Source organism: Silene latifolia, chromosome 1 (assembly GCF_048544455.1).
Source record: "Silene latifolia isolate original U9 population chromosome 1, ASM4854445v1, whole genome shotgun sequence".
Classification (NCBI taxonomy): domain Eukaryota; kingdom Viridiplantae; phylum Streptophyta; class Magnoliopsida; order Caryophyllales; family Caryophyllaceae; genus Silene; species Silene latifolia.
The window spans coordinates 122096205-122122051 of NC_133526.1; the positions used below are offsets into that span (position 1 = coordinate 122096205).

General features: G+C 38.6%; 1 protein-coding gene across 1 annotated transcript; it reads left to right on the forward strand.

Moving 5' to 3' along the window:
- The first annotated feature begins 5007 nt into the window (after positions 1-5007).
- Positions 5008-17948, forward strand: LOC141654880 (uncharacterized). Its single transcript, XM_074461993.1, has 3 exons — positions 5008-6027; positions 15093-16745; positions 17265-17948. Exons 1-3 carry the CDS (start codon positions 5008-5010, stop codon positions 17946-17948), a joined length of 3357 nt encoding a protein of 1118 aa, XP_074318094.1.
- The last annotated feature ends 7899 nt before the right edge of the window (positions 17949-25847 follow it).

Genomic DNA, 25847 nt, shown 5'->3' on the forward strand with positions numbered 1-25847 from the left:
TATGAACCATTTGTCCTTCTTCTTTAGTCCATGTGACTCGTTGTTTAAACCATTTGTCCTTAATCTTTAGTCCTTGTGACTGGTTGTGAAAACCATTTGTCCTTGTTCATTTGTCCTTATGGCTCGTTGTGTGAGCCATTTGTCCTTGTTTTTTAGTCCTTGTGACTCGTTGTGTAAAACATTTGGCCTTGTTTATTAGTCTTTGTGACTCGATGTGTGAACCATTTGTCCTTGTGACTCGATGTGTGAACCATTGGTCCTTGTTCATTAGTCCTAATGAATCATTGTTCTTTAGTCCTTGTGTCTCGTTGTGTAAACCATTTGTCCTTGTTCTTTAGTCTTTGTGACTCGTTGTGTGAAACATTTATCTTTGGTCATTAGTCCTTGTGACTCGTTGTGTGAACCATTTTTCCTTGTTCTTTCGTCCATGTGACTCGTTGTTTAAACAATTTGTCCTTAATCATTAGTCCTTGTGACTCGTTGTGTGAAACATTTGTCCTTGTTCATTAGTCCTTGTGACTCGTTGTGTGAACCATTTTTCCTTGTTTTCTAGTCCATAAGACTCGTTGTTTAAACCATTTATCCTTAATCTTTAGTCCTTGTGACTCGTTGTCTAAACCATTTGTCCTTGTTTATTTGTCATTGTGACTCATTGTGTGAACCATTTGTCCTAGTTCATTAGTCCTAGAGAATCGTTGTTCTTTAGTCCTTGTGTGAACCATTTGTCCATGTTCTTTAGTCCTTGTGACTCGTTGTGTGAAGCATTTGTCCTTGTTCATTAGTCCTTGTGACTGGTTGTGTGAACAATTTTTCCTTGTTCTTTAGTCCTTATGACTCGTTGTGTGAAACATTTGTCCTTGTTCATTAGTCCTTGTGACTTGTTGTGTGAACCATTTGTCCTTGTTCTTTAGTTCTTGTGACTCGTTGTGTGAAACATTTGTCCTTGTTCATTAGTCCTTGTGACTCGTTGTGCGAACCATTTTTCCTTGTTCTTTAGTCCTTAAGACTCGTTGTTTAAACCATTTACCCTTAATCTTTAGTCCTTGTGTCTCGTTGTGTAATCCATTTGTCCTTGTTCTTTAGTCCTTGTGACTCATTGTGTGAAACATTTGTCCTTATTCATTAGTCCTTGTGACTCGTTGTGTGAACCATTTTTCCTTGTTCTTTAGTCCATCTGACTCGTTTTTAAACCATTATTCCTTAATCTTTAGTCCTTGTGAATTGTTGTGTAAACCATTTGTCCATGTTCATTTTTCCTTGTGACTTGTGGTGTGAACCATTTGTCCTTATTCATTAGTCCTAGTGAATCGTTGTTCTTTGGTCCTTGTGTGAACCATTTTTCCTTGTTATTGAGTCCTTGTGACTCGTGTGATACATTTGTCCTTGTTCATTAGTCCTTGTGACTCGTTGTGTGAACCATTTTTCCTTGTTCTTTAGTCTATGTGACTCGTTGTTTAAACCGTTTGTCCTTAACCTTTAGTCCTTGTGACTCGTTGTGTGAACCATTTTTTCTTGTTCTTTAGTCCTTGTGACTCGTTGTGTGAACCATTTGTCCTTCTTCTTTAATCCTTGTGACTCGTTAAATGAACCATTTGTCCTTGTTCTTTAGTCCATGTGACTCGTTGTTTAAACCATTTGTCCTTAATCTTTAGTCCTTGTGACTCGTTGTGAAAACCATTTGTCCTTGTTCATTTGTCCTTGTTCATTTATCCTTGTGGCTCGTTAGGTGAGCCATTTGTCCTTGTTTTTTAGTCCTTGTGACTACTTCTGTAAAACATTTGTCCTTGTTCATTAGTCTATGTGACTCGTTGTGTGAACCATTTTTCCTTGTTCTTTAAACCTTATGACTCCTTGTGTGAAACATTTGTCCTTGTTCATTAGTCCTTGTGACTCGTTGTGTGAACCATTTGTCCTTATTCTTTAGTCCTTGTGACTCGTTGTGTGAAACATTTGTCCATGTTCATTAGTCCTTGTGACTCGTTGTGTGAACCGTTTTTCATTATTCTTTAGTCCTTATGACTCGTTGTGTGAAATATTTGTCCTTGTTCATTAGTTCTTGTGACTCGTTGTGTGAACCATTTGTCCTTGTTCTTTAGTCCTTGTGACTCGTTGTGTGAAACATTTGTCCTTGTTCATTAGTCCTTGTGACTCGTTGTGTGAACTATTTTTCCTTGTTCTTTAGTCCATAAGACTCGTTGTTTAAACCATTTACCCTTAATCTTTAGTCCTTGTGTCTCGTTGTGTAAACCATTTATCCTTGTTCTTTAGTCCTTGTGACTCGTTGTGTGAAACATTTGTCCTTGTTCATTAGTCCTTGTGACTCGTTGTGTGAACTATTTTTCCTTGTTATTTAGTCCATCTGACTCGTTTTTTAAACCATTTGTCCTTAATCTTTAGTCCTTGTGAATCATTGTGTAAACCATTTGTCCATGTTCATTTTTCCTTGTGACTTGTTGTGTGAACCATTTGTCCTTATTCATTAGTCCTAGTGAATCGTTGTTCTTTGGTCCTTGTGTGAACCATTTTTCCTTGTTATTTAGTCCCTGTGACTCGTTGTGTGAAACATTTGTCTTTGTTCATTAGTCCTTGTGACTCGTTGTTTAAACCATTTGTCCTTAATCTTTAGTCCTTGTGTCTCGTTGTGTAAACCATTTGTCCTTGTTCTTTAGTCCTTGTGACTCGTTGTGTGAACCATTTTTCCTTGTTCTTTAGTCTATGTAACTCGTTGTTTAAACCGTTTGTCCTTAATCTTTAGTCCTTGTGACTCGTTGTGTGAACCATTTTTTCTTGTTCTTTAGTCCTTGTGACTCGTTGTGTGAACCATTTGTCCTTCTTCTTTAATCCTTGTGACTCGTTGTATGAACCATTTGTCCTTGGTCTTTAGTCCATGTGACTCGTTGTTTAAACCATTTGTCCTTAATCTTTAGTCCTTGTGACTCGTTGTGAAAACCATTTGTCCTTGTTCATTTGTCCTTGTGGCTCGTTGAGTGAGCCATTTGTGCTTGTTTTTTAGTCCTTGTGACTACTTCTGTAGAACATTTGTCCTTGTTCAAGTCTTTGTGACTCATTGTGTGAACCATTTTTCCTTGTTCTTTAGTCCTTATGACTCCTTGTGTGAAACATTTGTCCTTGTTCATTAGTCCTTGTGACTCGTTGTATGAACCAATTGTCCTTGTTCTTTAGTCCTTGTGACTCGTTGTGTGAAACATTTGTCCTTGTTCATTAGTCCTTGTGACTCGTTGTGTGAACCATTTTCCCTTGTTCTTTAGTCCATAAGACTCGTTGTTTAAACCATTTGTCCTTAATCTTTAGTCCTTGTGTCTCGTTGTGTAAACCATTTGTCCTTGTTCTTTAGTCCTTGTGACTCATTGTGTGAACCATTTTTCCTTGTTTTTTAGTCCATGTGACTCGTTTTTTAAACCATTTGTCCTTAATCTTTAGTCCTTGTGACTCGTTGTGTAAACCATTTGTCCATGTTCATTTTTCCTTGTGACTTATTGTGTGAACCATTTGTCCTTGTTCATTAGTCCTAGTGAATCGTTGTTCTTTGGTCCTTGTGTGAACCATTTGTCCTTGTTCTTTAGTCCTTGTGACTCGTTGTGTTAAGCATTTGTCCTTGTTCATTACTCCTTGTGACTATTTGTGTGAACTATTTTTCCTTGTTATTTAGTCCTTGTGACTCGTTGTGTGAAACATTTGTCCTTGTTCATTAGTCCTTGTGACTCGTTGTGTGAACCATTTTCCCTTATTCTTTAGTCCATGTGACTCGTTGTTTAAACCGTTTGTCCTTAATCTTTAGTCCTTGTGACTCGTTGTGTGAACCATTTTTCCTTGTTCTTTAGTCCTTGTGACTCGTTGTGTGAACCATTTATCTTTCTTCTTTAATCCTTGTGACTCGTTGTATGAACCATTTGTCCTTGTTCTTTAGTCCATGTGACTCGTTGTTTAAACCATTTGTCCTTAATCTTTAGTCCTTGTGACTCGTTGTGAAAACCATTTGTCCTTGTTCATTTGTCCTTTTTTAGTCCTTGTGACTCGTTGTGTAAAACATTTGTCCTTTTTTATTAGTCCTTATGACTCGATGTGTGAACCATTTGTCCATGTGACTCAATGTGTGAACCATTGGTCCTTGTTCATTAGTCCTTGTGAATCATTGTTCTTTAGTCCTTGTGTCTCGTTGTGTAAACCATTTGTCGTTGTTCTTTAGTCTTTGTGACTCGTTGTGTGAAACATTTGTCCTTGTTCATTAGTTCTTATGACTCGTTGTGTGAACCATTTTTCCTTATTCTTTCGTCTATGTGACTCGTTGTTTAAACAATTTGTCCTTAATCTTTAGTCCTTGTGCCTCGTTGTGTGAAACATTTGTCCTTGTTCATTAGTCCTTGTGACTCGTTATGTGAACCATTTTTCCTTGTTCTTTCATCCATGTGAATCGTTGGTTAAACCATTTGTCCTTAATCTTTAGTCCTTGTGACTCATTGTGTAAACCTTCAAACAACAAACATCAAAAATGAATTTCGACGATCCCAACTTTCTAAAAAATCTTCAAAATTCTTTAAGGAATTTACAAGAAAACGACCCCAGGTGGATGCCAAGACGAGAACGAGCCGTTGAAGAGTTCAAGGTCAGTGAACTACCCGAGTTCACGGGAGGCACGGACCCCGAGGTTTATCTCGAATGGGAGAGACAAATAGATCGGATGTTTGAATTTAAGGATCTCGATGATGAACAATGCTGCAAGTACGCCGTTTTAAAGTTAAGGAATGGGGCTTCATATGGTATGAAAGCTTTAAGACCAGGAGAGTTCGAGCCGGAAAAGCAAAGATAACATCATGGCACGTGCTTAAACTCAAATTACGGAAAAGATATGTCCCCGCCACACATAGGCTCACGACCTATCGTAAGATCACTGATCTTACCCAAGGAAGGCTAAGTGTCCTAGAATACATCAACGAATTTGAAAATCTAGCCTTGATGGGAGACTTGGTGGAGGATATAGACATAAGAATGGCGCGGTTCCTACGCGGTCTAAACCGCAGCATCGCCCACGTCATCGAGTTGCAGAATTACTCAGATTTCGACACCTTGTGTAGTATTTGTCTCAAAGTGGAGGCACAAGGGAAGACGAAGGTGACAACCACCTATGGGAAAAGTAGCCGGAATTGGAAGAATGAGAACAACTCAAGGACAAGCGCAACGGGAAATACCACCGAGTCCAAGGCAACTTCTGCCTCCAGTTCTGTTATTAAACCACCCGCCTCAAAAGAAAATGGCTACACGCAGATTCGGTGTTTCAAATGGCAAGGGTTTGGGCATTTCAAAAATGCGTGCCCGAATCAACGGACAATCACACTAAGAGAGGTCGTGGAGTGTCGTGACGAGTTGTTTGAAGAAGAAGAAAGAACCGAGGGCATTTTTAACCTAGAAGGAGAAGAGGAAGAGGCGCACGCCGAGAACGCCGAAGATTACGTCGCTCCTAGTTATGATTGTGCTTTGGTTCTCCGAACCTTGCAAGCCCAATCTTCGCCCATTGAAACGGAGCAACGAAGTCAAATATTTCACACCAAGTGCCAAGTGAAAGACAAATGGTGTAGCCTAATCATTGACGGAGGCAGTTGCACCAACGTCGCCTCGAATGAAATGGTGGAGAAGTTAAAGCTACCCACAACGCCTCACCCAAAGCCCTATGCCCTGCATTGGCTTGATGACGGGAACAAGGTAAAAATCACCAAGCAAGTGAGGGTGGCACTAACCATGGGATCTTACAACGACGACATCCTATGCGATGTTGTACCAATGGATGCCTGTCATGTCCTATTAGGACAACCTTGGCAGTATGACCGGGATGTGGTACATCGCGGTCGAAGCAACGAATACGAGTTGGTAAGTAAGGGTAAAAGGATTATCTTAAAACCAATGGCGCCTGGTGAAGTGCGTTCCATGAGTGCCAAGCGTGGAAAGACCACTAGCATGACCATGCTTGCTAGTGAGAAAGAAGTGGACGAGGCCATTGTCAATGGCAACCATGTTTACCTTGTTGGAATATGTGTCCTCCGACAATAATGCGATCACAACTGTTGATCATGATGATCACATGTTTAAGTCTCATTTTAAAGAATACAATTGGGAAGTAATATTTTACTGTCAACTGGTCCACACATATCGGTAATGATTGCCTGACTAGAGTTTGACATTACTGTCGTGCGATGGTGGTGATCAGTTGATCCCTTAAGTCATACCTAAAGGATAATACTCTTAATTGATCATTTAATTAATCGTATAACGTTACGAGTTAATTAAATTACTTAAAATATTGACGGACGATTTTGGAAGTAAATTTACGTATCTCATTATAATCTGATTAAATAAGATACGGTCCAAGTGATCGAATTGTTTTATTACTTGGATGAAATTATTGTTGAAGGAAACAATTGAAATTGAATGAATAATTTATTATAAATACAAGATGTTGTGATTTATAATTGGTAAATTATTTTGGTACAAGTAATTGTGAATTACTAAGTCGATTTTGTATATGACGTATTTTTATTAATGCGTTGATTTTTAATATGTTAAAAATACATAACAATTTTACATGACATGTGACAAATTGACAAATTGACAAAGATAAAATGGAATCCATTTTATCTCCTAATGGACCAAAATATTGGGTGATATTAACATTATAAATTATGTTAATTAAGTGAGTGGAAAAGATGATTATTTTTCCTATAACTAGGCATGCAAACCTAGTGCCTCTTGTGAAGAGCACCAAGCTCATGCATTGGCCTTCTCCCCACCCTCCTACCCGGTTTTCCTTGAAGAAGAGCCAAGGGTCTTTTGCCTTTTTAGTCTATTTTTCACTACATGCAAAGTGTGTGAATTATTATTCATTCTAACATCACAAAATATTTTTAGAGAGATAAAAATATTTTCTTCCTCCTTCTTCCTCCTCTTGACCGAAATCCAAAGAGGACCAAAAATATTTTGGGTCATTTTATTTAAATTAATGTTATTCTAGTATTGATAATATTAATTTTTATTAAGAGTATATCTTGGGTATTATTCCTTGGGAGGGATACTATACTTGTATCCTTTTGTTCATCCATTTAAGGAGAGCTCAAGAACAAGAGAGCAGGAGAACTCTTTTGTGCCCTTTGATCCGAAAATAACAATGTAAGAATGAAGATTTATTCTTTATTTATTTTGTAGTTTGCATGCATAAGATCACCTTTTAATTTTATGAGTAAATTAAAATCACTACATAATATGAATATGTTGAGTATAGAGATATAGATTTCTCACAAGTGGTATCAGAGCCTTGGTTGTTTGCATGCAAATCGGTTATAGTTTTTCCGAGTTATACGATTAACATATAAAAGTTGTAAATTTGTGTTATTATGAAATATCACGAAATAAATTTATGCATGTTAAGTTTCTGGTCCTAAAATGTTTATAGGATATTTTGGTTAATTTATGGATTTTTATTGTTCATATTATATAATAATGGCATTAAAAATATGATTTTATGAATAAAATGTCATTTTCGGACTAAAATTAGCTAAACTTCGAATTTTTCAGTGATTTTTGGATATGTTATCACATATATTATTTTGAGATGACCTGTAAATATTCATAATTTTTGGAGTTTTTATGCTCGAAAAATGGATTTTTCATGTTTAAAATCGGATTTAGATGAAAAATAGGTTAATATGAGATAAATTTCGAATCTGGTCATAGAAATTTAGTATGTTGTCACATTCAATTTTACAAGATGTGTGTAAAATAATGGGCTATATTGAAGTCTTTATGCATGATTTATGGATTTTTGATGAAAAATAGCATAAATAGTGACTTAATTAGTAAATAATTGCTAAAACATACTCCATGACTAAGAAAAACGTCACATGTTGCATTTTATTATCTTTTTCAGATCTAAAATTGAAAAGTTGATGAATATAATTTTTTCTCATGTTTTTATGATTTTTATTGATAAATCCGATAAACCGCAACATAGTTTTTTCGATAATTTTACGAAATTTTAACCTAAGTTTCTTGAACATTATGAGTGTCATGGTATTTTTCCAGAATGTTCATAAGTTTAAATTTCAAATTTTGAATTTATTTGGAATTTTTGTGATTTATTTGAAGTTTATAGCATTTTATTATAATTTTAAGTCCATTAATGAACAATTTTAAGAAATATGAGTTAATTATAGTCAAGTAATTAGTGAAGACTTATTTTGAGTCCTAAGAGGTTAGGGTAATTAACTTGTGCATAAATATGAATTTATGTAATTTTTGTGATTATAAAACGTTGAATCACGCAAATCCGTAAAAACTGTGTAATATACGATATTGACTCCTTAAAGGCGATTTAGCATAAAATTGGGCATGTTCATACATATTATAATGCTGCATTTTATTTATGATTGTCATAATTTTACTTTATGTAATTTTTGAATTATGTAATTTTTACTTAGTATGGCCTTAGTTTTAATTGGTATTACCCGAAATGTATGGGAATATCGATTCGGTTGTAATTTATTGTGATCTCGTATCACCGTTTTGTAATTTAATAGATTTATTTTATTTTTAATTACAAATGTATAATAGGAAATTATGTAATTTGTTATGTAATTAATTTATTCCGGAGTTCCTTGAAGACGGTGTCATTCAAGAAGGCGATACATAAAGACGGTGTTACCTCGAGATGCGTGGCACAACCGAAGTTCAAGGGACCAATGGAGTTGGTTTCCGATTATGTAATAGTTAATTAGATTTTCTATTTTAGGAAGGCCATACTAGGATTTATTTTATGTTTTGCATTTTATTTATATGTTGCATGCATCGCTAAATCGCCATAACTAAAACATGCATTGTCATTTTAATCGAGTATTTCGATCGTGTCAATTAAAATTATCGTAGTTCACCGCTTTAGTTCACTTAAAACGTGATAGATAATAAATTGACATGACCTCTCGCTAAAATAATCAATTGAGACATAGTCTTACCAAATAGTAGAAACCATGAAAACCTATTTCGCGAGGGAGTGCACTCGGCCATCCCGGGGTACAAACCTTGTTACGTAGGGGAAGTGGGTGATAAATGTCTATCCACCGAATTCGTGTTGATGAGGGTTTCATCGGCCATCCCGTGCCCAAGTTAATATGAATTTGGATCATGGACACATTTATTCGAAATTTGGATTGACCTCAACGGAAGTTTTCGTGACCGTAGTCGCATGTGTTCCGGGCTATAGATAAACATTAGAGTAATTTTATCGACCAAGAGTTCTAAAAGTAGAATCGATTAAACGTTAATCCACCGAGTTATATTAATAAGGGTTTCATCGGCTATCCCATGCCTAAGTTGATATGAATTTGGGTCTTGGAATCATTTATAGTAGTTGGGTAGAGGTCGCTATATAAATGCTCATATCTTGTTAATCTTTTTACAAGTATGATTTAAAAAGACAAATGTTAATATTTCCTTTTCCTCCATACTTTTAGTTCATTACAATGAATCCATCAAATGCTACCGCACCGATAACTATTGAGTCTTACCACAATGTTTTTGACGACGTTTGCTCCAACAATGATTTCGACACTACTAGGGAACTTCATTTTGGGATAGGTTCGGATGGAAACCTTAACTTCATCACTGCTTCTAAACCACCTACTACTACTAGATCTCGTGTGAGCCCGTCTCAGGAAGACTACCTCATACAATCTATAGGGTTTTTGTCTCTGGAAGATAAAGATGTCAAAACTAGTGGGAGCTCAAGCATTCAAGTTCTTGCTTCAAAGGGCAAAAAGTTCAAGAAGAAGGGAAAGAAAATCAAAAACTTCAAGCAAGTTAATGATGAGTGCCATTATTGCTATGGCATGGGACATTGGCTTAGGAATTGTCCCGTATATTTGCGAAATATAAGGGAAGGAATCATCGTTCCAAAAGGTAAAATTCCTAAAGAAATTTATGTTATTGATATAAATTATACTTCCACTACGACATGGGTACTAGATACCGGTTGTGGTTCTCACCTTTGTAATCATTTACAGGGTTTAAGAGACGTGAAGAGGCTTAGCAAGGGAGATGTGGATCTACGCCTTGGAAATGGAGCTCGAGTAGCGGCCGAATCCAAAGGAACTTATGTTTTAGCTTTGCCTAACGGATTTGAATTGTATTTACATAAATGTTTTATGTGCCTACACTCTCTAAAAACATTATTTCAATCGCCATGCTAGACATGGACGGTTTTTGTTTTGTCATTAAGAACAATCGTTGTACTATTTCAAGGAATGATTTGGTTATAGGCCAAGCTTCTTCCATCAATGGCATTTACATTTTAGAGACCTCAAATCCGACTAATGATATCTATAACATTCAATCAAAGAAACTCAAATCAAGTGACCCAAATGAAGCGTTCATTTGGCATTGTCGATTAGGTCACATAAACGAGAATCGCATCAAAAGATTAATTTCGACTAATGTGATTACACCATTTGATTTTCAATCATATGGAACATGCGAATATTGCCTTCTTGGCAAAATGACTCGTAATCCTTTTAGTGGTAAAGGGACACGAGCTAGTGAACTATTGGGACTCATACATACCGATGTGTGTGGACCAATGAGTATCACCGCTCGTGGAAATTATGACTACTTTATAACCTTGATCGACGACTTGAGTAGACATGGGTATGTCTATTTAATGAAACATAAGAGTGAAGCGTTTGAGAAATTCAAGGAATTTCAAAACAAAGTAGAGAACCAATTGGACAAAAAGATAAAAGCACTACGTTCCGATCGTGGTGGAGAATATCTTAGCCTTGAATTCGATTCACACTTGAAAGGTTGTGGTATTATATAACAACTTTCTCCACCTGGAACACCACAACTCAATGGTGTTGCCGAAAGGAGAAATTGAACCCTACTTGATATGGTTCGATCCATGATGAGTCAAACCGAGTTACCAAACTCGTTTTGGGGATTTGCAATCCAAACTGCAATTATATCTTTGAATAATAGTCCCACTAAGGCCACCGGAAAAACTCCATTTGAGATGTGGAGAGGAAGAGTTCCTAATCTATCCTACATGAAAATTTGGGGATGTGATGCTTACGTCAAGACTAAGAATGACAACAAGCTTGCCCCAAGATCCGAAAGATGCACCTTTGTAGGTTACCCCTCGAATTTTCGAGGATACTACTTCTACAAACCTCAAGATAACAAAGTGTTTGTGTCTTGCGAGGCTGTCTTCTTAGAAAGAGACTTTATTTCTAAGAGACAGAGTGGGAGAAATTTTGAACTTGATGAAGTTCAAGAGCCACAAACCGAGGTAGAGACGCAAGAAGATGTTCCTTCGTCGTCTAACGCGGTTGTCCCTCCTCCACTAAGAAGAATGAGTCGAGAAATTCGCCATCCCGATCGATATGTGGGACTTATCGAAGAAGATGGAACACTCGATGTGTTGCTTATAGAAAGTGACGAGCCCGCCACCTACAAGGCCGCAATCTCTAGTCCAAATTCCTTCTTATGGCTTGAAGCCATGAAGTCCGAAATGGATTCTATGCTTGAAAACTAAGTTTGGGACTTGGTAGATTTGCCTAAAGGGGCAAGACCTCTTCAATGCAAATGGATATTCAAAGTAAAAAATGGCATAGAAGGACATGATGATGTCTACAAAGCTAGGCTAGTGGCAAAAGGATTTACCCAAGTCCAAGGTCTCCATTATGATGAGACCTTCGCGCCCGTAGCTATGCTAAGATCCATACGGATTTTGTTAGCGATCGCCGCATTTCATGATTATGAAATATGGCAAATGGATGTCAAAACCGCTTTTCTAAATGGGCATTTAGAAGAGGAGGTGTACATGATACAACCCGAAGGTTTTGTTGATTCTAAAAATCCTAACAAAGTATGCAAGCTTAAGAGATCCATTTATGGTCCTAAGCAAGCATCTAGAAGTTGGAATCATCGATACAATCATGTTATAAAGGAAAATGGTTTCACTCGAAGTGTTGAGGAACCATGTTTATACATGAAATTTAGTGGGAGCAATGTTGTGTTCCTATACTTGTATGTCGATGACATACTACTCATTGGAAATGATATTCCAACGTTGTCTTCTGTTAAGAAGTGGTTAGGTAACCACTTCCAAATGAAGGATTTAGGAGAAGCACAACGCATATTAGGTATCCGGATCCATAGAGATAGATCCAAGAGGATATTGGCACTAAGTCAAGAGTCTTATGTCGATAAGATTCTTAGACGGTTCAGCATGGACAAATCTAAAAGGGGTTTGGTACCTATGGTAACTGGGATGATATTGAGCAAGACTCAATCTTCCTCCGAACCCCATGATGTTGAACGCATGAAGACGATCCCTTATGCTTCCGCTGTTGGATCAATCATGTACGCCATGATATGCACACGTCCTGATGTCTCGTATGCCTTGAGTATGACGAGTAGATATCAAGGAAATCCAGGAGAGAGTTACTGGATAGCCGTCAAGAACTTCCTTAAGTACTTGAGAAGGACTAAGTATTCTATCTTAGTGTTTGGAGGAGACACCGAACTACGTGTTAACGGATACACGGACTCGAGTTTTCAAACGGATAGAGATGACATGAAATCACAAGCTGGTTTCGTTTTCATGCTCAATGGTGGTGCCGTTAGCTGGAGAAGCTTCAAGGAAGCTGTGACCGCGGATTCAACAACGGAGGCTGAGTACATTGCGGATCGGAAGCTCGCCAAGGAAGTCTGTGTGGATCGGGCAATTCACGGAAGGTCTAAGAGTAGTACCTACCGCCAATGATCCCATCACTCTCTATTGTGATAATAGTGGGACGATCTTCCAAGCTAAGGAGCCAAAGTCTAGTAATAGATCTAGATATGTACTTAGAAAATATCATGTAATTAGAGATTTCATTGAAAGAAAGGAAATTGCGATTTGTAAGGTTGGGACGGATAACAACATAGCCGATCCGCTCACTAAACCTTTATCGCAAACCAAGCATGATGGACATGTTGCGTCCATGGGACTTAAACGTGTACCAAGTTTTTGTTAGATTTTGAAATGAAATAAAAGTGTTGTTTTTGTTCATGTTCACAATCACATTTGTCTTTTATCTTTAATTTATACATTGTTACATCCAAACGGGTTGTAGTGACAATTGAACCCCGTTAAAGTGAACACGAATTAACATAGTATTTGTCCATAGCCACTTGTATGAGGTGACGTCTCAAAGTGACTAGAGTGTGATGCGATTGATGGCAAGTTCAAGTGCCATAGAGTCATGTGAGATGACTAGTCGATCACATAGGCATCATTAGTTAGGAACATTTTGTCGGGCCTTATGACCGCTTATAGAGTTACGCAAATTTATATAGCCTGGTCGTGGCGGGAGCTACTATAGTATTCTAATGAGTCAATTCTTTTGACTAAAGACTATTCACCTAAGATGGCACAGTTTCAGATTAACTTTGATTTGTGTTACTACGACCTTCGTAAATGGGGTCAAATGGGCATATTTTGGGTTATGATGGCTGTGGCTAGTCAAAGGGAATGAGTGCGATAGGAATTGTCCACCCTTAGTCAGGGTTATAACAATATCTCAAGGCCATTCGAGGAGTAATAAACTGGAAATGCGTGGCCACGCTCGGAATGTATCCATGGTGGATAAATCCGGTCAATCAGTTATTCTCCAGATCGAGGAAACCACTCTCGATATGATCACTTGCAAGTATGACCTGAAAGACACCTTGCATTGAGTGGGAGATAGTAATAGGACAAGATAATTGGTGACGCACACTTGTCGAGGACAAGTGGGAGATTGTTGGAATATGTGCCCTCCGACAATAATGCGATCACAACTGTTGATCATGATGAGCACATGTTTAAGTCTCATTTTAAAGAATACAATTGGGAAGTAATATTTTACTGTCAACTGGTCCACACATATCGGTAATGATTGGCTGACTAGAGTTTGACATTACTGTCGTGCGACGGTGGTGATCAGTTGATCCCTTAGGTCATACCTAAAGGATAATACTCTTAATTGATCATTTAATTAATCGTATAACGTTACGAGTTAATTAAATTACTTCAAATATTGACGGACGATTTTGGAAGTAAATTTACGTATCTCATTATAATTTGATTAAATAAGATACGGTCTAAGTGATCGAATTGTTTTATTACTTGGATGAAATTATTGTTTATGGAAACAATTGAAATTGAATGAATAATTTATTATAAATACAAGATGTTGTGATTTATAATTGGTAAATTATTTTGGTACAAGTAATTGTGAATTACTAAGTCGATTTTGTATATGACGTATTTTTATTAATGCGTTGATTTTTAATATGTTAAAAATACATAACAATTTTACATGACATGTGACAAATTGACAAATTGACAAAGATAAAATGGAATCCATTTTATCTCCTAATGGACCGAAATATTGGGTGATATTAACATTATAAATTATGTTAATTAAGTGAGTGGAAAACATGATTATTTTTCCTATAACTAGGCATGCAAACCTAGTGCCTCTTGTGAAGAGTACCAAGCTCATGCATTGGCCTTCTCCCCACCCTCCTACCCGGTTTTCCTTGTAGAAGAGCCAAGGGTCTTTTGCCTTTTTAGTCTATTTTTCACTGCATGCAAAGTGTGTGAATTATTATTCATTCTAACATCACAAAATATTTTTAGAGAGATAAAAATATTTTCTTCCTCCTTCTTCCTCCTCTTGACCGAAATCCAAAGAGGACCAAAAATATTTTGGGTCATTTTATTTAAATTAATGTTATTCTAGTATTGATAATATTAATTTTTATTAAGAGTATATCTTGGGTATTATTCCTTGGGAGGGATACTATACTTGTATCCTTTTGTTCATCCATTTCAGGAGAGCTCAAGAACAAGAGAGCAGGAGAACTCTTTTGTGCCCTTTGATCCGAAAATAACAATGTAAGAATGAAGATTTCTTCTTTATTTATTTTGTAGTTTGCATGCATAAGATCACCTTTTAATTTTATGACTAAATTAAAATCACTACATAATATGAATATGTTGAGTATAGAGATATAGATTTCCCACATACCTGATGGTGGTCAATGAGGCTCCTAGCAATGGAGGCAAGGATGGACGATTAACCTCGCTCTTGGAGGAGTTCAAGGATGTTTTCCCCGAGGAACTACCTGCTGGTTTACCACCTATTCGTGGGATCAAACACCAAATCGACCACCTGCCCAGAGCTCCTTTACCAAACAAAGCCGCCTATCGGTGCAATCTGATGGAGACCAAGGAGTTACAACGACAAATCGAGGAGCTAATGGAACGAGGCTATGTGCGCGAGAGCATGAGCACATGTGCCGTCCCTACGCTACTTATTCCGAAGAAGGATGGAACGTGGCGAATGTGCATCGATAGTCGAGCCGTGAACAACATCACTATCAAGTATTGGTTTCTAATCCCGAGGCTCGATGACATGCTCGATGAATTACATGGGTCCGAGATCTTCTCTAAAGTTGATTTGAGGAGTGGCTATCACCAAATTCGGATGAGAGAAGGGGACGAGTGGAAAACCGCGTTTAAAACTAAGCATAGATTATACGAGTGGACGGTTATGCCATTCGGCTTGACAAATGCTCCAAGTACCTTTATGCGACTCATGAACGAAATACTCAAGCCTTTCCTAGGCAGATTCGTGGTCGTTTATTTGGAAGACATTTTGATCTACAGCCGGAGCAAGGATGATCACTTCCAACACCTTCGCAAGGTGTTCAACACACTTCGTGGACAACAACTCTATGTCAAAAAGGAGAAGTGCTCGTTCTTGGTCGAGAGCGTTATCTTTCTTGGGTACAAGGTTTCTAAGGACGGGGTTTCAGTCGATCAATCCAAGATTGAAGCCATCAAGTCATGGCCTATTCCCAAGACTGTCATGGAAGTCCGATCCTTTCATGGACTCGCATCGTTCTATCGGAGGTTCATTCGGGATTTTAGCACCATCGCTTGTCCTATCACCGAGTGTACAAAGAAGGGAACTTTCGTATGGACCCTGGCTACTCAAAAGGCGTTCGAAACAATTATCCAAAAACTTTGTGAGGCACCGTTATTGGCACTCCCGGATTTCACCCGACCGTTCGAGGTGGAATGTGACGCAAGCGGTGTTAGAATTGGAGTCGTGCTAGTGCAAGGAAAGCGACCCATCGCTTACTTCTCCGAGAAACTGAACGGGGCCAAGCTCAATTACTCGACATACGACAAGGAATTCTACGCGATCGTGAGAGCTCTTCAACGTTGGAGTCACTATCTTCGGCCGAGTCATTTCATCCTACATTCAGACCACGAATCGCTAAAGCACATCAATGGACAACAAAAATTGAACTCAAGGCATGCCAAGTGGGTAGAATTCTTACAATCCTTCCATTTTTCCTCAAAGTACAAAACTGGCAAAAGTAATGTGGTGGCCGATGCTCTCTTACGACGATACTCATTATTGACTGTGCTCGATGTCCGATTACTGGGATTTGAGGCATTAAAGGACTCCTACGAGCACGATCCCGACTTTGGGAGAACCTTCGAGCTTTGCAAGACTGGGACTCATGATGAATTCATTATTCAAGATGGCTTCCTCTTCAAAGGTAATAGACTTTGCGTTCCGAAACTTCCAACTCGAGAACTCCTTATTCGAGAAGCGCACGGAGATGGACTTGGAGGACATTTTGGGGTAAACAAAACCGTGGATATCCTCAAAGAAAATTTTTATTGGCTGTAACTGCAAGGAGACGTACAAGCAATAGTTCGAAAATGTGTCACCTGTCACATGGCCAAAAGCAAATTCCAACCCGGGGAATACATACCCTTGCCTATCCCATGCCGTCCTTGGGAAGATATATCAATGGATTTCATTGTGGCATTACCTCGAACACAGAGAGGCAAAGATGCGATCATGGTGGTGGTCGACCGATTTTCTAAGATGGCCCATTTTATCGCGTGTCACAAGACCGACGACGCCAGCAATGTGGCAGATTTGTACTTTTGAGAAGTCATGCGTCTCCACGGAATCCCAAGGAGGATCGTCTCCGATCGAGATTCCAAGTTCCTAAGCTACTTCTGGAAAACGCTGTGGAAAAAGGTGGGATAAAACTCTTGTTCAGCACCTCTCATCATCCTCAGACGGACGGACAATCGGAGGTAACAAATCGCAGTTTGGGAACGATGTTGCGGTCTTGTTTGCAAAACTCAGAAAGATTGGGACTTAAAACTCGCTCACGCCGAGTTCGCATATAACCGCTCCCCAACGTATGTGATAAAGCACTCTCCATTTGAGGTCGTATATGGCATAAACCCGTACTTACCACTAGACCTCATTCCCCTACCCAAGGATGAACTCATTCACAAGGATGCTGAGTCCAAACTAAAATCAATGATCAAGCTGCATGACCAAGTCCGGGCGAGAATCGAGAAAATTAATGAAATATACAAGCGCAAGGCAAACAAGAACCGCCGAGCAAGATCTTTCAGCGAAGGAGACCTCGTGTGGTTACACCTAAGGAAAGACAGGTTTCCAAACAAACGCAAAAACAAACTCATGCCACGTGCGGAAGGTCCTTACAGGGTAATATCAAAGGTAGGCGACAACGCATACCAGATCGAACTACCCGGAGAATACGGAGTGCACGCTACCTTCAACATCGGGGATCTATCTCCTTACGTCGATGACGATGGAATCAAGGAATTGAGGGCAATTCCTTTTCAAGAGGGAGGAGATGACGCGGATATAGACCCAATAGAAGAAGTTGTGCTCAACTTAGAGGACCAAGCAAGACCAAGCCCGAGTAATACATTTTTTATGCACAAAGATTGGGTGGGCTCAAATAAAAGAAAGGAAATATGTGCGATTGAGGCTCGAGACCCGCAAGAACCTTGATGCCGTGTGGGAACAAGAGGAATGCCGTGTGGGAACAAGTGAAAGAGCCGCAATGTGGCGGCACCAAGGGGGGGAGAATCCAATTTTATATTTTTGCATTTTCAACCTAGTTTGAATAAAAGTTGACAAAAAGGTCTAGGTTGTAAGTTCTATGTGTTCATTCATCCTAGAACTTACAAACTAGCATTAAATGCTTGCTTGGAGGCCAAGGCTTTTGTCCTATATAAAGGACCTAGCCTCCTCATTTGTAAACCATCAAAGAATTAAGAAAAACCTTTTAGAGAGAGAAACTTGTGTTTCAATCTTTTTCAAAGAGTCGATGCTTTCGAGTCTTGCAGTTGGGGCCATTATTGATGTCAAACAAGGGCGTTTGACTCTTGCAGTAGGGGACGACGCGATTACTTTCAGCCTGCCTAGTACTTTGGCTCGGCCAATGATAGAGGATACATGTTATTCTGTTGATATTGTTGACGAGTCTGTTTATGACTTCTGGTCGGGTTCTTTTACAAAGGACCCACTAGAAGCCCTAATTCTTTTTGATGAGTGTGCAGATAACTCAGATAACAATGACGTTGTGTTGGATTTGCTCGAAGCTGCTTTAGATGAGCGTGAACTCATCGACGCTGAAGGAGAGAGAGTGGAACAGATGATTAGTACTCTTTGCGCCATAGAGGTAAAGGTACCTGAGCGTAAACCTCTCCCTTCTCATCTTAAATATGCTTTCTTAGATGATACAGAGCAATATCCAATTATTGTTAGTGCTAAGCTTGATGATGATCAGCTGACTGCTTTGTTAGTTGTGCTTAAGAAAAACAGGAAAGCTATGGGTTATTCTTTGGATGATATCAAGGGGATTACTCCCGATATTTGTATGCACAGGATCGAGCTTGAGTAGGATCACAAGCCTTGCAGACAGGGTCAGCGCCGACTGAACAAGAAAATGCAGGATTTAGTGATGGCTGAGGTAATGAAGCTGCTTGACGCAGGTATTATCTATTCTGTTGGTCATTCTAAGTGGGTGAGTCCAGTTCAGGTAGTTCCTAAGAAAGGAGGGACTACTGTGGTCACGAATGACAAAAACGAGTTAATACCTACACGAATAGTGACTGGCTGGCGGATGTGTATAGATTACAGACAGCTGAATGCCGCCACAAAGAAAGATCAATTTCCCCTTCCTTTCATTGATTCGATGGTAGAAAGGTTAGCTTCTCATAAGTTTTTCTGTTATCTAGATGGGTACTCAGGGTTCCTTCAGATCTCTATTCATCCAGATGATCAGGATAAGACTACTTTTACTTGTCCTCAGGGCGTTTTTGCTTATCGCAGGATGCCTTTTGGTTTTATAATGCCCCTGCCACCTTTCAAAGGTGCATGATGGGGATATTTTTCGAGTATATTGAGTCTATTATGGAAGTCTTTATGGACGATTTCAGTATCTATAGAAGTGATTTTGCTAACTATCTGTCTAACCTTGATAAAGTGTTTCAGCGCTGCATTGAGGTTAACCTTGTGCTTAAATGGGAGAAGTGTCACTTTATGGTCAACGAGGGAGTTATCTTAGGGCACTTAGTTTCTGATAGGGGTATTGAGGTTGACAAAGCAAAGGTGCAGGTGATTCAGCAATTACCTCCTCCTGTTAATGTTAAAGGAGTGAGGAGCTTCCTTGGTCATGCTGGCTTTTATCGCCGGTTTATCAAGGATTTTTCAAAAATTGCTAAACCACTTACACAAATTCTTTGCTTAAGGACGCCCCTTTTGTATTTATGATGAGTGTCTTTCTCGCTTTTAACGAGTTAAAGCGAGGCTTTGGTATCTGCGCCGATCATACAGCCTCCAGACTGGGATTTACCGTTCGAGATTATGTGTGATGCTAGTGATTATGCACTAGAAGCAGTGTTAGGCCAAAGGAAAGATAAAGCTTTAAATGCAATTTACTATGCGAGCCGAACTCTGGATGAGGCTCAAGTGAAGTACACCACTACTAAGAAAGAGCTTCTAGCTGTGGTTTATGCTTTAGAAAAATTTCGTTCTTATTTGATAGGGTTAGAAGTTACTGTTTTTACTGACCATGCAGCGCTGAGACACCTTCTTGCTAATAAGGAAGCTAAACCACGGCTGTTGAGATGGATACTCCTTCTTCAGGAGTTTGATTTGCAGATAAAAGATAACAAAGGTGCTGAGAACGTTGTAGTTGATCATCTGTCAAGACTGTCACAGCAAGAGGGAGAAGATTCTTTACCTATTGATGACTTTTTTCCTGATGATTCATTGTTTGCTGTTTTGTCTTCTATTATTAACCAAGATCCTTGGTATGCAGATTTAGCTAATTACGTTGTCAGTGGCACGATGCCGCCTGACCTTTCTTATCAGCAGAGGAAGCGTTTTTTGTATAACGCTAAGCAGTATTTCTGGGATGACCCTTATTTATTTAAGGAATGTGCAGACGGTATCTACATACGGTGTATTCCGTAGTGGGAGACCAAGGTGATCTTGGACGGCTATCACTCATCCTCTTATGGTGGTCATCACGGTCCATCGCGCACCGTGGCTAAGGTACTTCAGTCTGGTTTCTACTGGCCTACTTTGTTTGCTGATGATAAGGCTTTTGTTTCAGCTTGTGATGCCTGCCAACGATCAGGGAACATTTCAAAGAGACATGAGATGCCACAAAATGGTATCCTAGAAGTCGAGGTTTTTGATGTCTGGGGCATCAATTTCCAAGGACCCTTCCCATCTAGTAAAGGTAACAGGTATATCTTGGTAGCTGTTGATTATGTGTCTAAGTGGATGGAGGCCATTGCTTCACCCCATTGTGATGCCAAGACCATGATTAAGATAAAAAGATTATATTTCCCTGATTTGGCGTCCCTAAGGTCGTCATTAGTGATGGGGGAATGCATTTTAAAGAAGAGAAACTAACTTCTATTTTGTCTAAGGTTGGTGTTCAACACCGGCGTGGTTTGGGGTATCATCCCCAAACTAGTGGTCAAGTTGAGGTCTCTAATCGTGAGATTAAGGAGATCTTAGCTAAAGTAGTTTCTAAGTCACGGAAGGACTGGAGCCTTAAGCTGGAAGACACACTATGGGCATATCGGACTGCCTTTAAAACACTGATTGGTGCATCACCATATCGGTTAGTTTATGGGAAGTCATGTCATTTACCTGTTGAGTTAGAATGTAAAGCTTGGTGGGCAATTCGTGAACTTAACTTTGATCCTAAGTTGTGTGGTCAGAATCGTCTATTGCAGCTAGATGAACTGGAGGAGTTTAGGCTTAACGCCTATGACAGCTCGCGCATCTACAAAGAGAAGACGAAGAGATGGCACGACAAAAGGATCGCCCCTCGAGAATTTCATGTCGGGCAGAAGGTGTTGCTGTTTAATGCCCGACTGCGGTTATTTCCTGGCAAGCTGAAGTCCAGGTGGAGTGGCCCTTATACAGTGACAGCTGTCACTAAGTTTGGGTCTGTTGAGCTATAAGGTTCTGAGGGAAATAGGTTCAAGGTAAATGGGCAGTACGTGAAGCATTATTATGAGGCAAATGATGCAGACAACCGTGTCGAAGTCCTGTACTTCGACAAACTTAAGGAGCCAGCTAATTGAAGCCAGAAAGGTCCTGCGGGACCTCTTAAACCTGCGCTTTCCTGGAGGCAACCCGGACTGTTTTGTTGTAATTTAGTTTAAACTTATTTTCTTTCTTTTAGCTGTATGTTGACCTTCGAACGCTGAACTATGCGTCTCTCGTCTTTCCTATACTTCTTTTATGCGGTTTGCAGGTGCTTTAGGTCGATCGAGTGGTTTTTCTACTCAATCGAACCTTTTTGGCTGGAATTTTACTTGATCGAGCTTCTGCTGCTCTCGATCGAAATGCTGCAAATCCACTTCTCTCGATCGAGTATAACATCTTCTCGATCGAGCCCTTTTGACACCCATTCCACTCGATCGAACCACTCTGATCTGTTCGATCGAGTAGTTACGTGATTCAGCTTTTGTTATCTACCTGTTGAGCTGCTGCGTGGCTACCCATGACCTCCCATGTTCATGGTCGGTTTGGGGAGGTCCCTCCTTACGCTGTCTTGTAAGTTCTTCGGCTCCCGTTATCCTTTTCTCTTTAGTTTGCATTCTTTCCTTATTTTTGGTACAGTGAGGACATTGTACGGTTTGGTTTGGGGAGGTATGCATCCATATCTGTGTCTGCATGTTTTCTTGCATTTCCGCTTACACATTTATTCATTTCTTACATGCATCATTGTATTTAATTCGAAACAATTTCATAAAATTCAAAAATTTCAGGTTTATTTTGAGTCGGAACGTTTGAACTTTGACGCTACCTTGAGCCTTTACCCTTGCCTTGCATATTCTTGACATTTTGTTGGCATGGTAATGTGCATAATCTACGAGTTTTTGTTTCTTTCTTATCTAAACGAATAGACTTGACTCATTTATTGGCAAACTACATTACATTCTGAGGTTAGAGCTTAATAAACTGGTGACATTCATGACCAGTTTCATGTAGGATGTGAGTAGTACTCTCTATAAGGCATGCAACATCAATTTGCATAAGCATGAATTTGGTCTTCTTGATACCTATATGCATTCGGTCTGTGGATGGTGACACATGTTAGGAGAGGCAGTTACCTTTATTTCATTCTACCTATTAGCCTCACATAGCCAAATTACCTTATTTGTCCTGTTTAGCTACAATCTATAATTATGCCTACCCTAGCCGAGCTAGTAATTAGTAGCTGTTTGGAATGTTTCATTGCGGTTTGGTTATATATCCGATTTGAGAAGTTGGTGAAAATATTGAAGGGAATGGAAAGAAGAAAAATATGAAAAGAATAATTGTGAAAAAGAAAAACTTAGAAAAAGAATTGAAAAAAAAAGAAAAATTATGAAAAATCATGAGCTGAAGTTTAATATGTTGTGATTTATCTCCCATGTTCTATTCGTACCTTATGGGGAGTTAATAATTGTATGGCGGTTACTGAGTTTTGTGCTGCAATATAGCACCGAGTTGTATTGATTTATTGAGTATGAAGTTGGGATGTATCTCTAGTTTGGACCCGTTGTTGCTAGCTTGTCTGCTAACTCCACATATCCAGATTCATCTTCGCCCCTTCTTACCCAGTACCTCACTCACCCAAATGTAAGTACTCGGCATGTGTCTTGGTCATTAGTTGGTTGGAATGCGTATGTACGGTTGTAGAGACTTTATTCATGTTAAACTGCATGCATGTTCTTGTTAGAAATCTATATCTCATTATACAACATATTCATATATGTTTCAATTTAATTTAGTCATAAAATTAAATACAAATCTTATGCATGCAAACTTAAATTAAAAGAGAAGAAATCATCAACCCTTACTATGATAATTTCGGTCTTATGGGCACCAACAAGATCTCCTTCTTGTTAGTTCTTGAGCTTTCCAATAATGGATGAACATTCATGACTTCAAAATAGAAGCCCTCCAATTAGTAGCACCCAAGACTATCCCAAAATCCCACAAACTAACATGTACTAGATATTTGTAATGTGGTTTACCTTAAAATTGATTACTAATACTCATATACTACTACTAGTATTATTAGTGATTGATTTTTACAAATTAGATTCATAAAAATGAATTTTATGAAGAACAAGAGAGAGAAGTTGCGTTTTTATCATAAAAACCTAAGAGAATGAATAATAAAGAAAAATCACTCTATTTTTTCTCCCCTCAAAATCGGTGGGCATAAGAGGTTTATGGACCTTTTTGTTTTTCCTTTTTGTCTTCACAAGACAAAATGTGTAAGCCTTTGTCCATAGTCATGTCACTATCAAGCATATTAGACAAATGAATAAGACAAATGGAAAAAGACAAAACTTCTCACAAGCCCACCAATATTTCGGTTTATATGTAGTAATATGGAGTCCATTTTATTTTTGTCAATTGTACAATTGTATGTCATGTGACATGTCTTATGTCATGTTTTAATTTAAAATGCATATTTAACAAATTAAATATCATTTACAAATTAAATAAATCACATTTAACAAATTGACAAGTAATTCAAAATTACTTTCACATAAAATGGTCATTTAATTACTAGTTAGTATAATTCACAACATCTTGTAATTATAACTAATTTATCATTCTCATCTCGCGTGTTTCGCAAACACCGATTAATTTTAGTAATATAACTTCTTAAATTACTAAATAAAATCTTATTTAATCACATTATAATAAGATGTCATTTTCTCTCTTATGATAATAATTTGTTCAATTTCAAGGAATTAATTAATCTGTATCGACATACAATTAATTAACCTTTTTCAATTAAGGGAATCATCCTTTAGGTGTGACCTCAAGGGATCAACTGATCACCACCGTCGCACGACAGTAATGTCAAACTCTAGTCAACCAATCATTACCGATATGTGTGGACCAGTTGACTATATATGTAATGTATCATCCCTTTCGTATTCTTGGTATGTGATTTAAATATGTGATCAATATGATCGACAATTGTGATCGCATTATTGTCGGGGACACTTACTCCAACAATCTCCCACTTGTCCTCGACAAGTGTGCGTCACCAATTCTCTTGTCCTATTACTATCTCCCACTCAATGCAAGGTGTCTTTCGGGTCGTACTTGCAAGTGATCATATCAAGAGTGGTTTCCTCGATCTGGAGAATAACTGATTTGACCGGAGTTATCTACCATAGATACCTTCCGAGCGTGGCCACGCATTTCCAGTTCATTACTCCTCGAGTGGCCCTGAGATATTGTTTTTAACCTTGACAAGGGGGTGGACAATTCCTATCGCACTTATTCCCTTCGACTAGCCACATCCATCATAATCCAAAATATGCCTATTTGACCCCATTTACGAAGGTCGTAGTAACATAAATCAAAGTTAATCTGAAACTGTGCCACCTTAGGCGAACAGTCTTTAGTCAAAAGAATCGACTCATTAGAATACTATAGTAGCTCTCGCCACGACCAGGCTATATAAATTTGCCAGAAATCTATAAGCGGTCACTGCCCGACAAAGTGTTCCTAACAGTCTGCCTATGTGATCGACTAGTCATCTCACATGACTGTATGGCACTGAACTTGCCATCAATCGCATCACACTCTAGTCACTTCGAGACGTCACCTCATACAAGTGACTATGGGCGAATACTTTGTTAATCCGGGTTCACTTTAACGGGGTTCAATATCGTCATACAACCCGTTTGGATGTAACAAAGTATAATAAAAGAGTTTTTAAAGTAAAACTCGAACGACAAATACGATTATCACATATGAATAGTCAATGCCTGATTACCACTTCATATTCTATAATCCAGTTTGATCTTGAATGTAGTTGTTCATCTCAATTTAATTGAAATGACATGACTCATCATGTTAAGCCTATGAGAAGGCTTTGGTTAGTAGGTTTTATCAACTTCTTGTACCTTACTCAACCTTACTACATACTCGTTTTCCTTTGTAATGTATACATTTGCAGTACAAAACTTTCTGAGTACGTGTCGAGATCCAATCAAGACATAGGCCCTCTAGCCTTAGAATAGCTCCCACTGTTTTCACAGTGTGCGGGACTCATCCTTCTTGCACATCTCATGATTGCAAGTGTACTCAATTTCCGTTGTAAATATTTCTCATTGTTCTTTATTGCCTAGAACGATTCTAGAAAATCTATTTCTTAAATAACATAGTCACAATGGTATCTTAACCATCCTAATGTGTTTTGATTATGGTTTTGTCGGAAACCATGCGCAATCTCAATTGTCAATTGTCATTTGTGTAATACCCTTACACAAAATTGCATCAAAAACACTTTGCTTTACATCCTTAATGCTTCTGCAAGCACTTAAGGGTAATCTTTATGGCTTACTTGGTAACTAT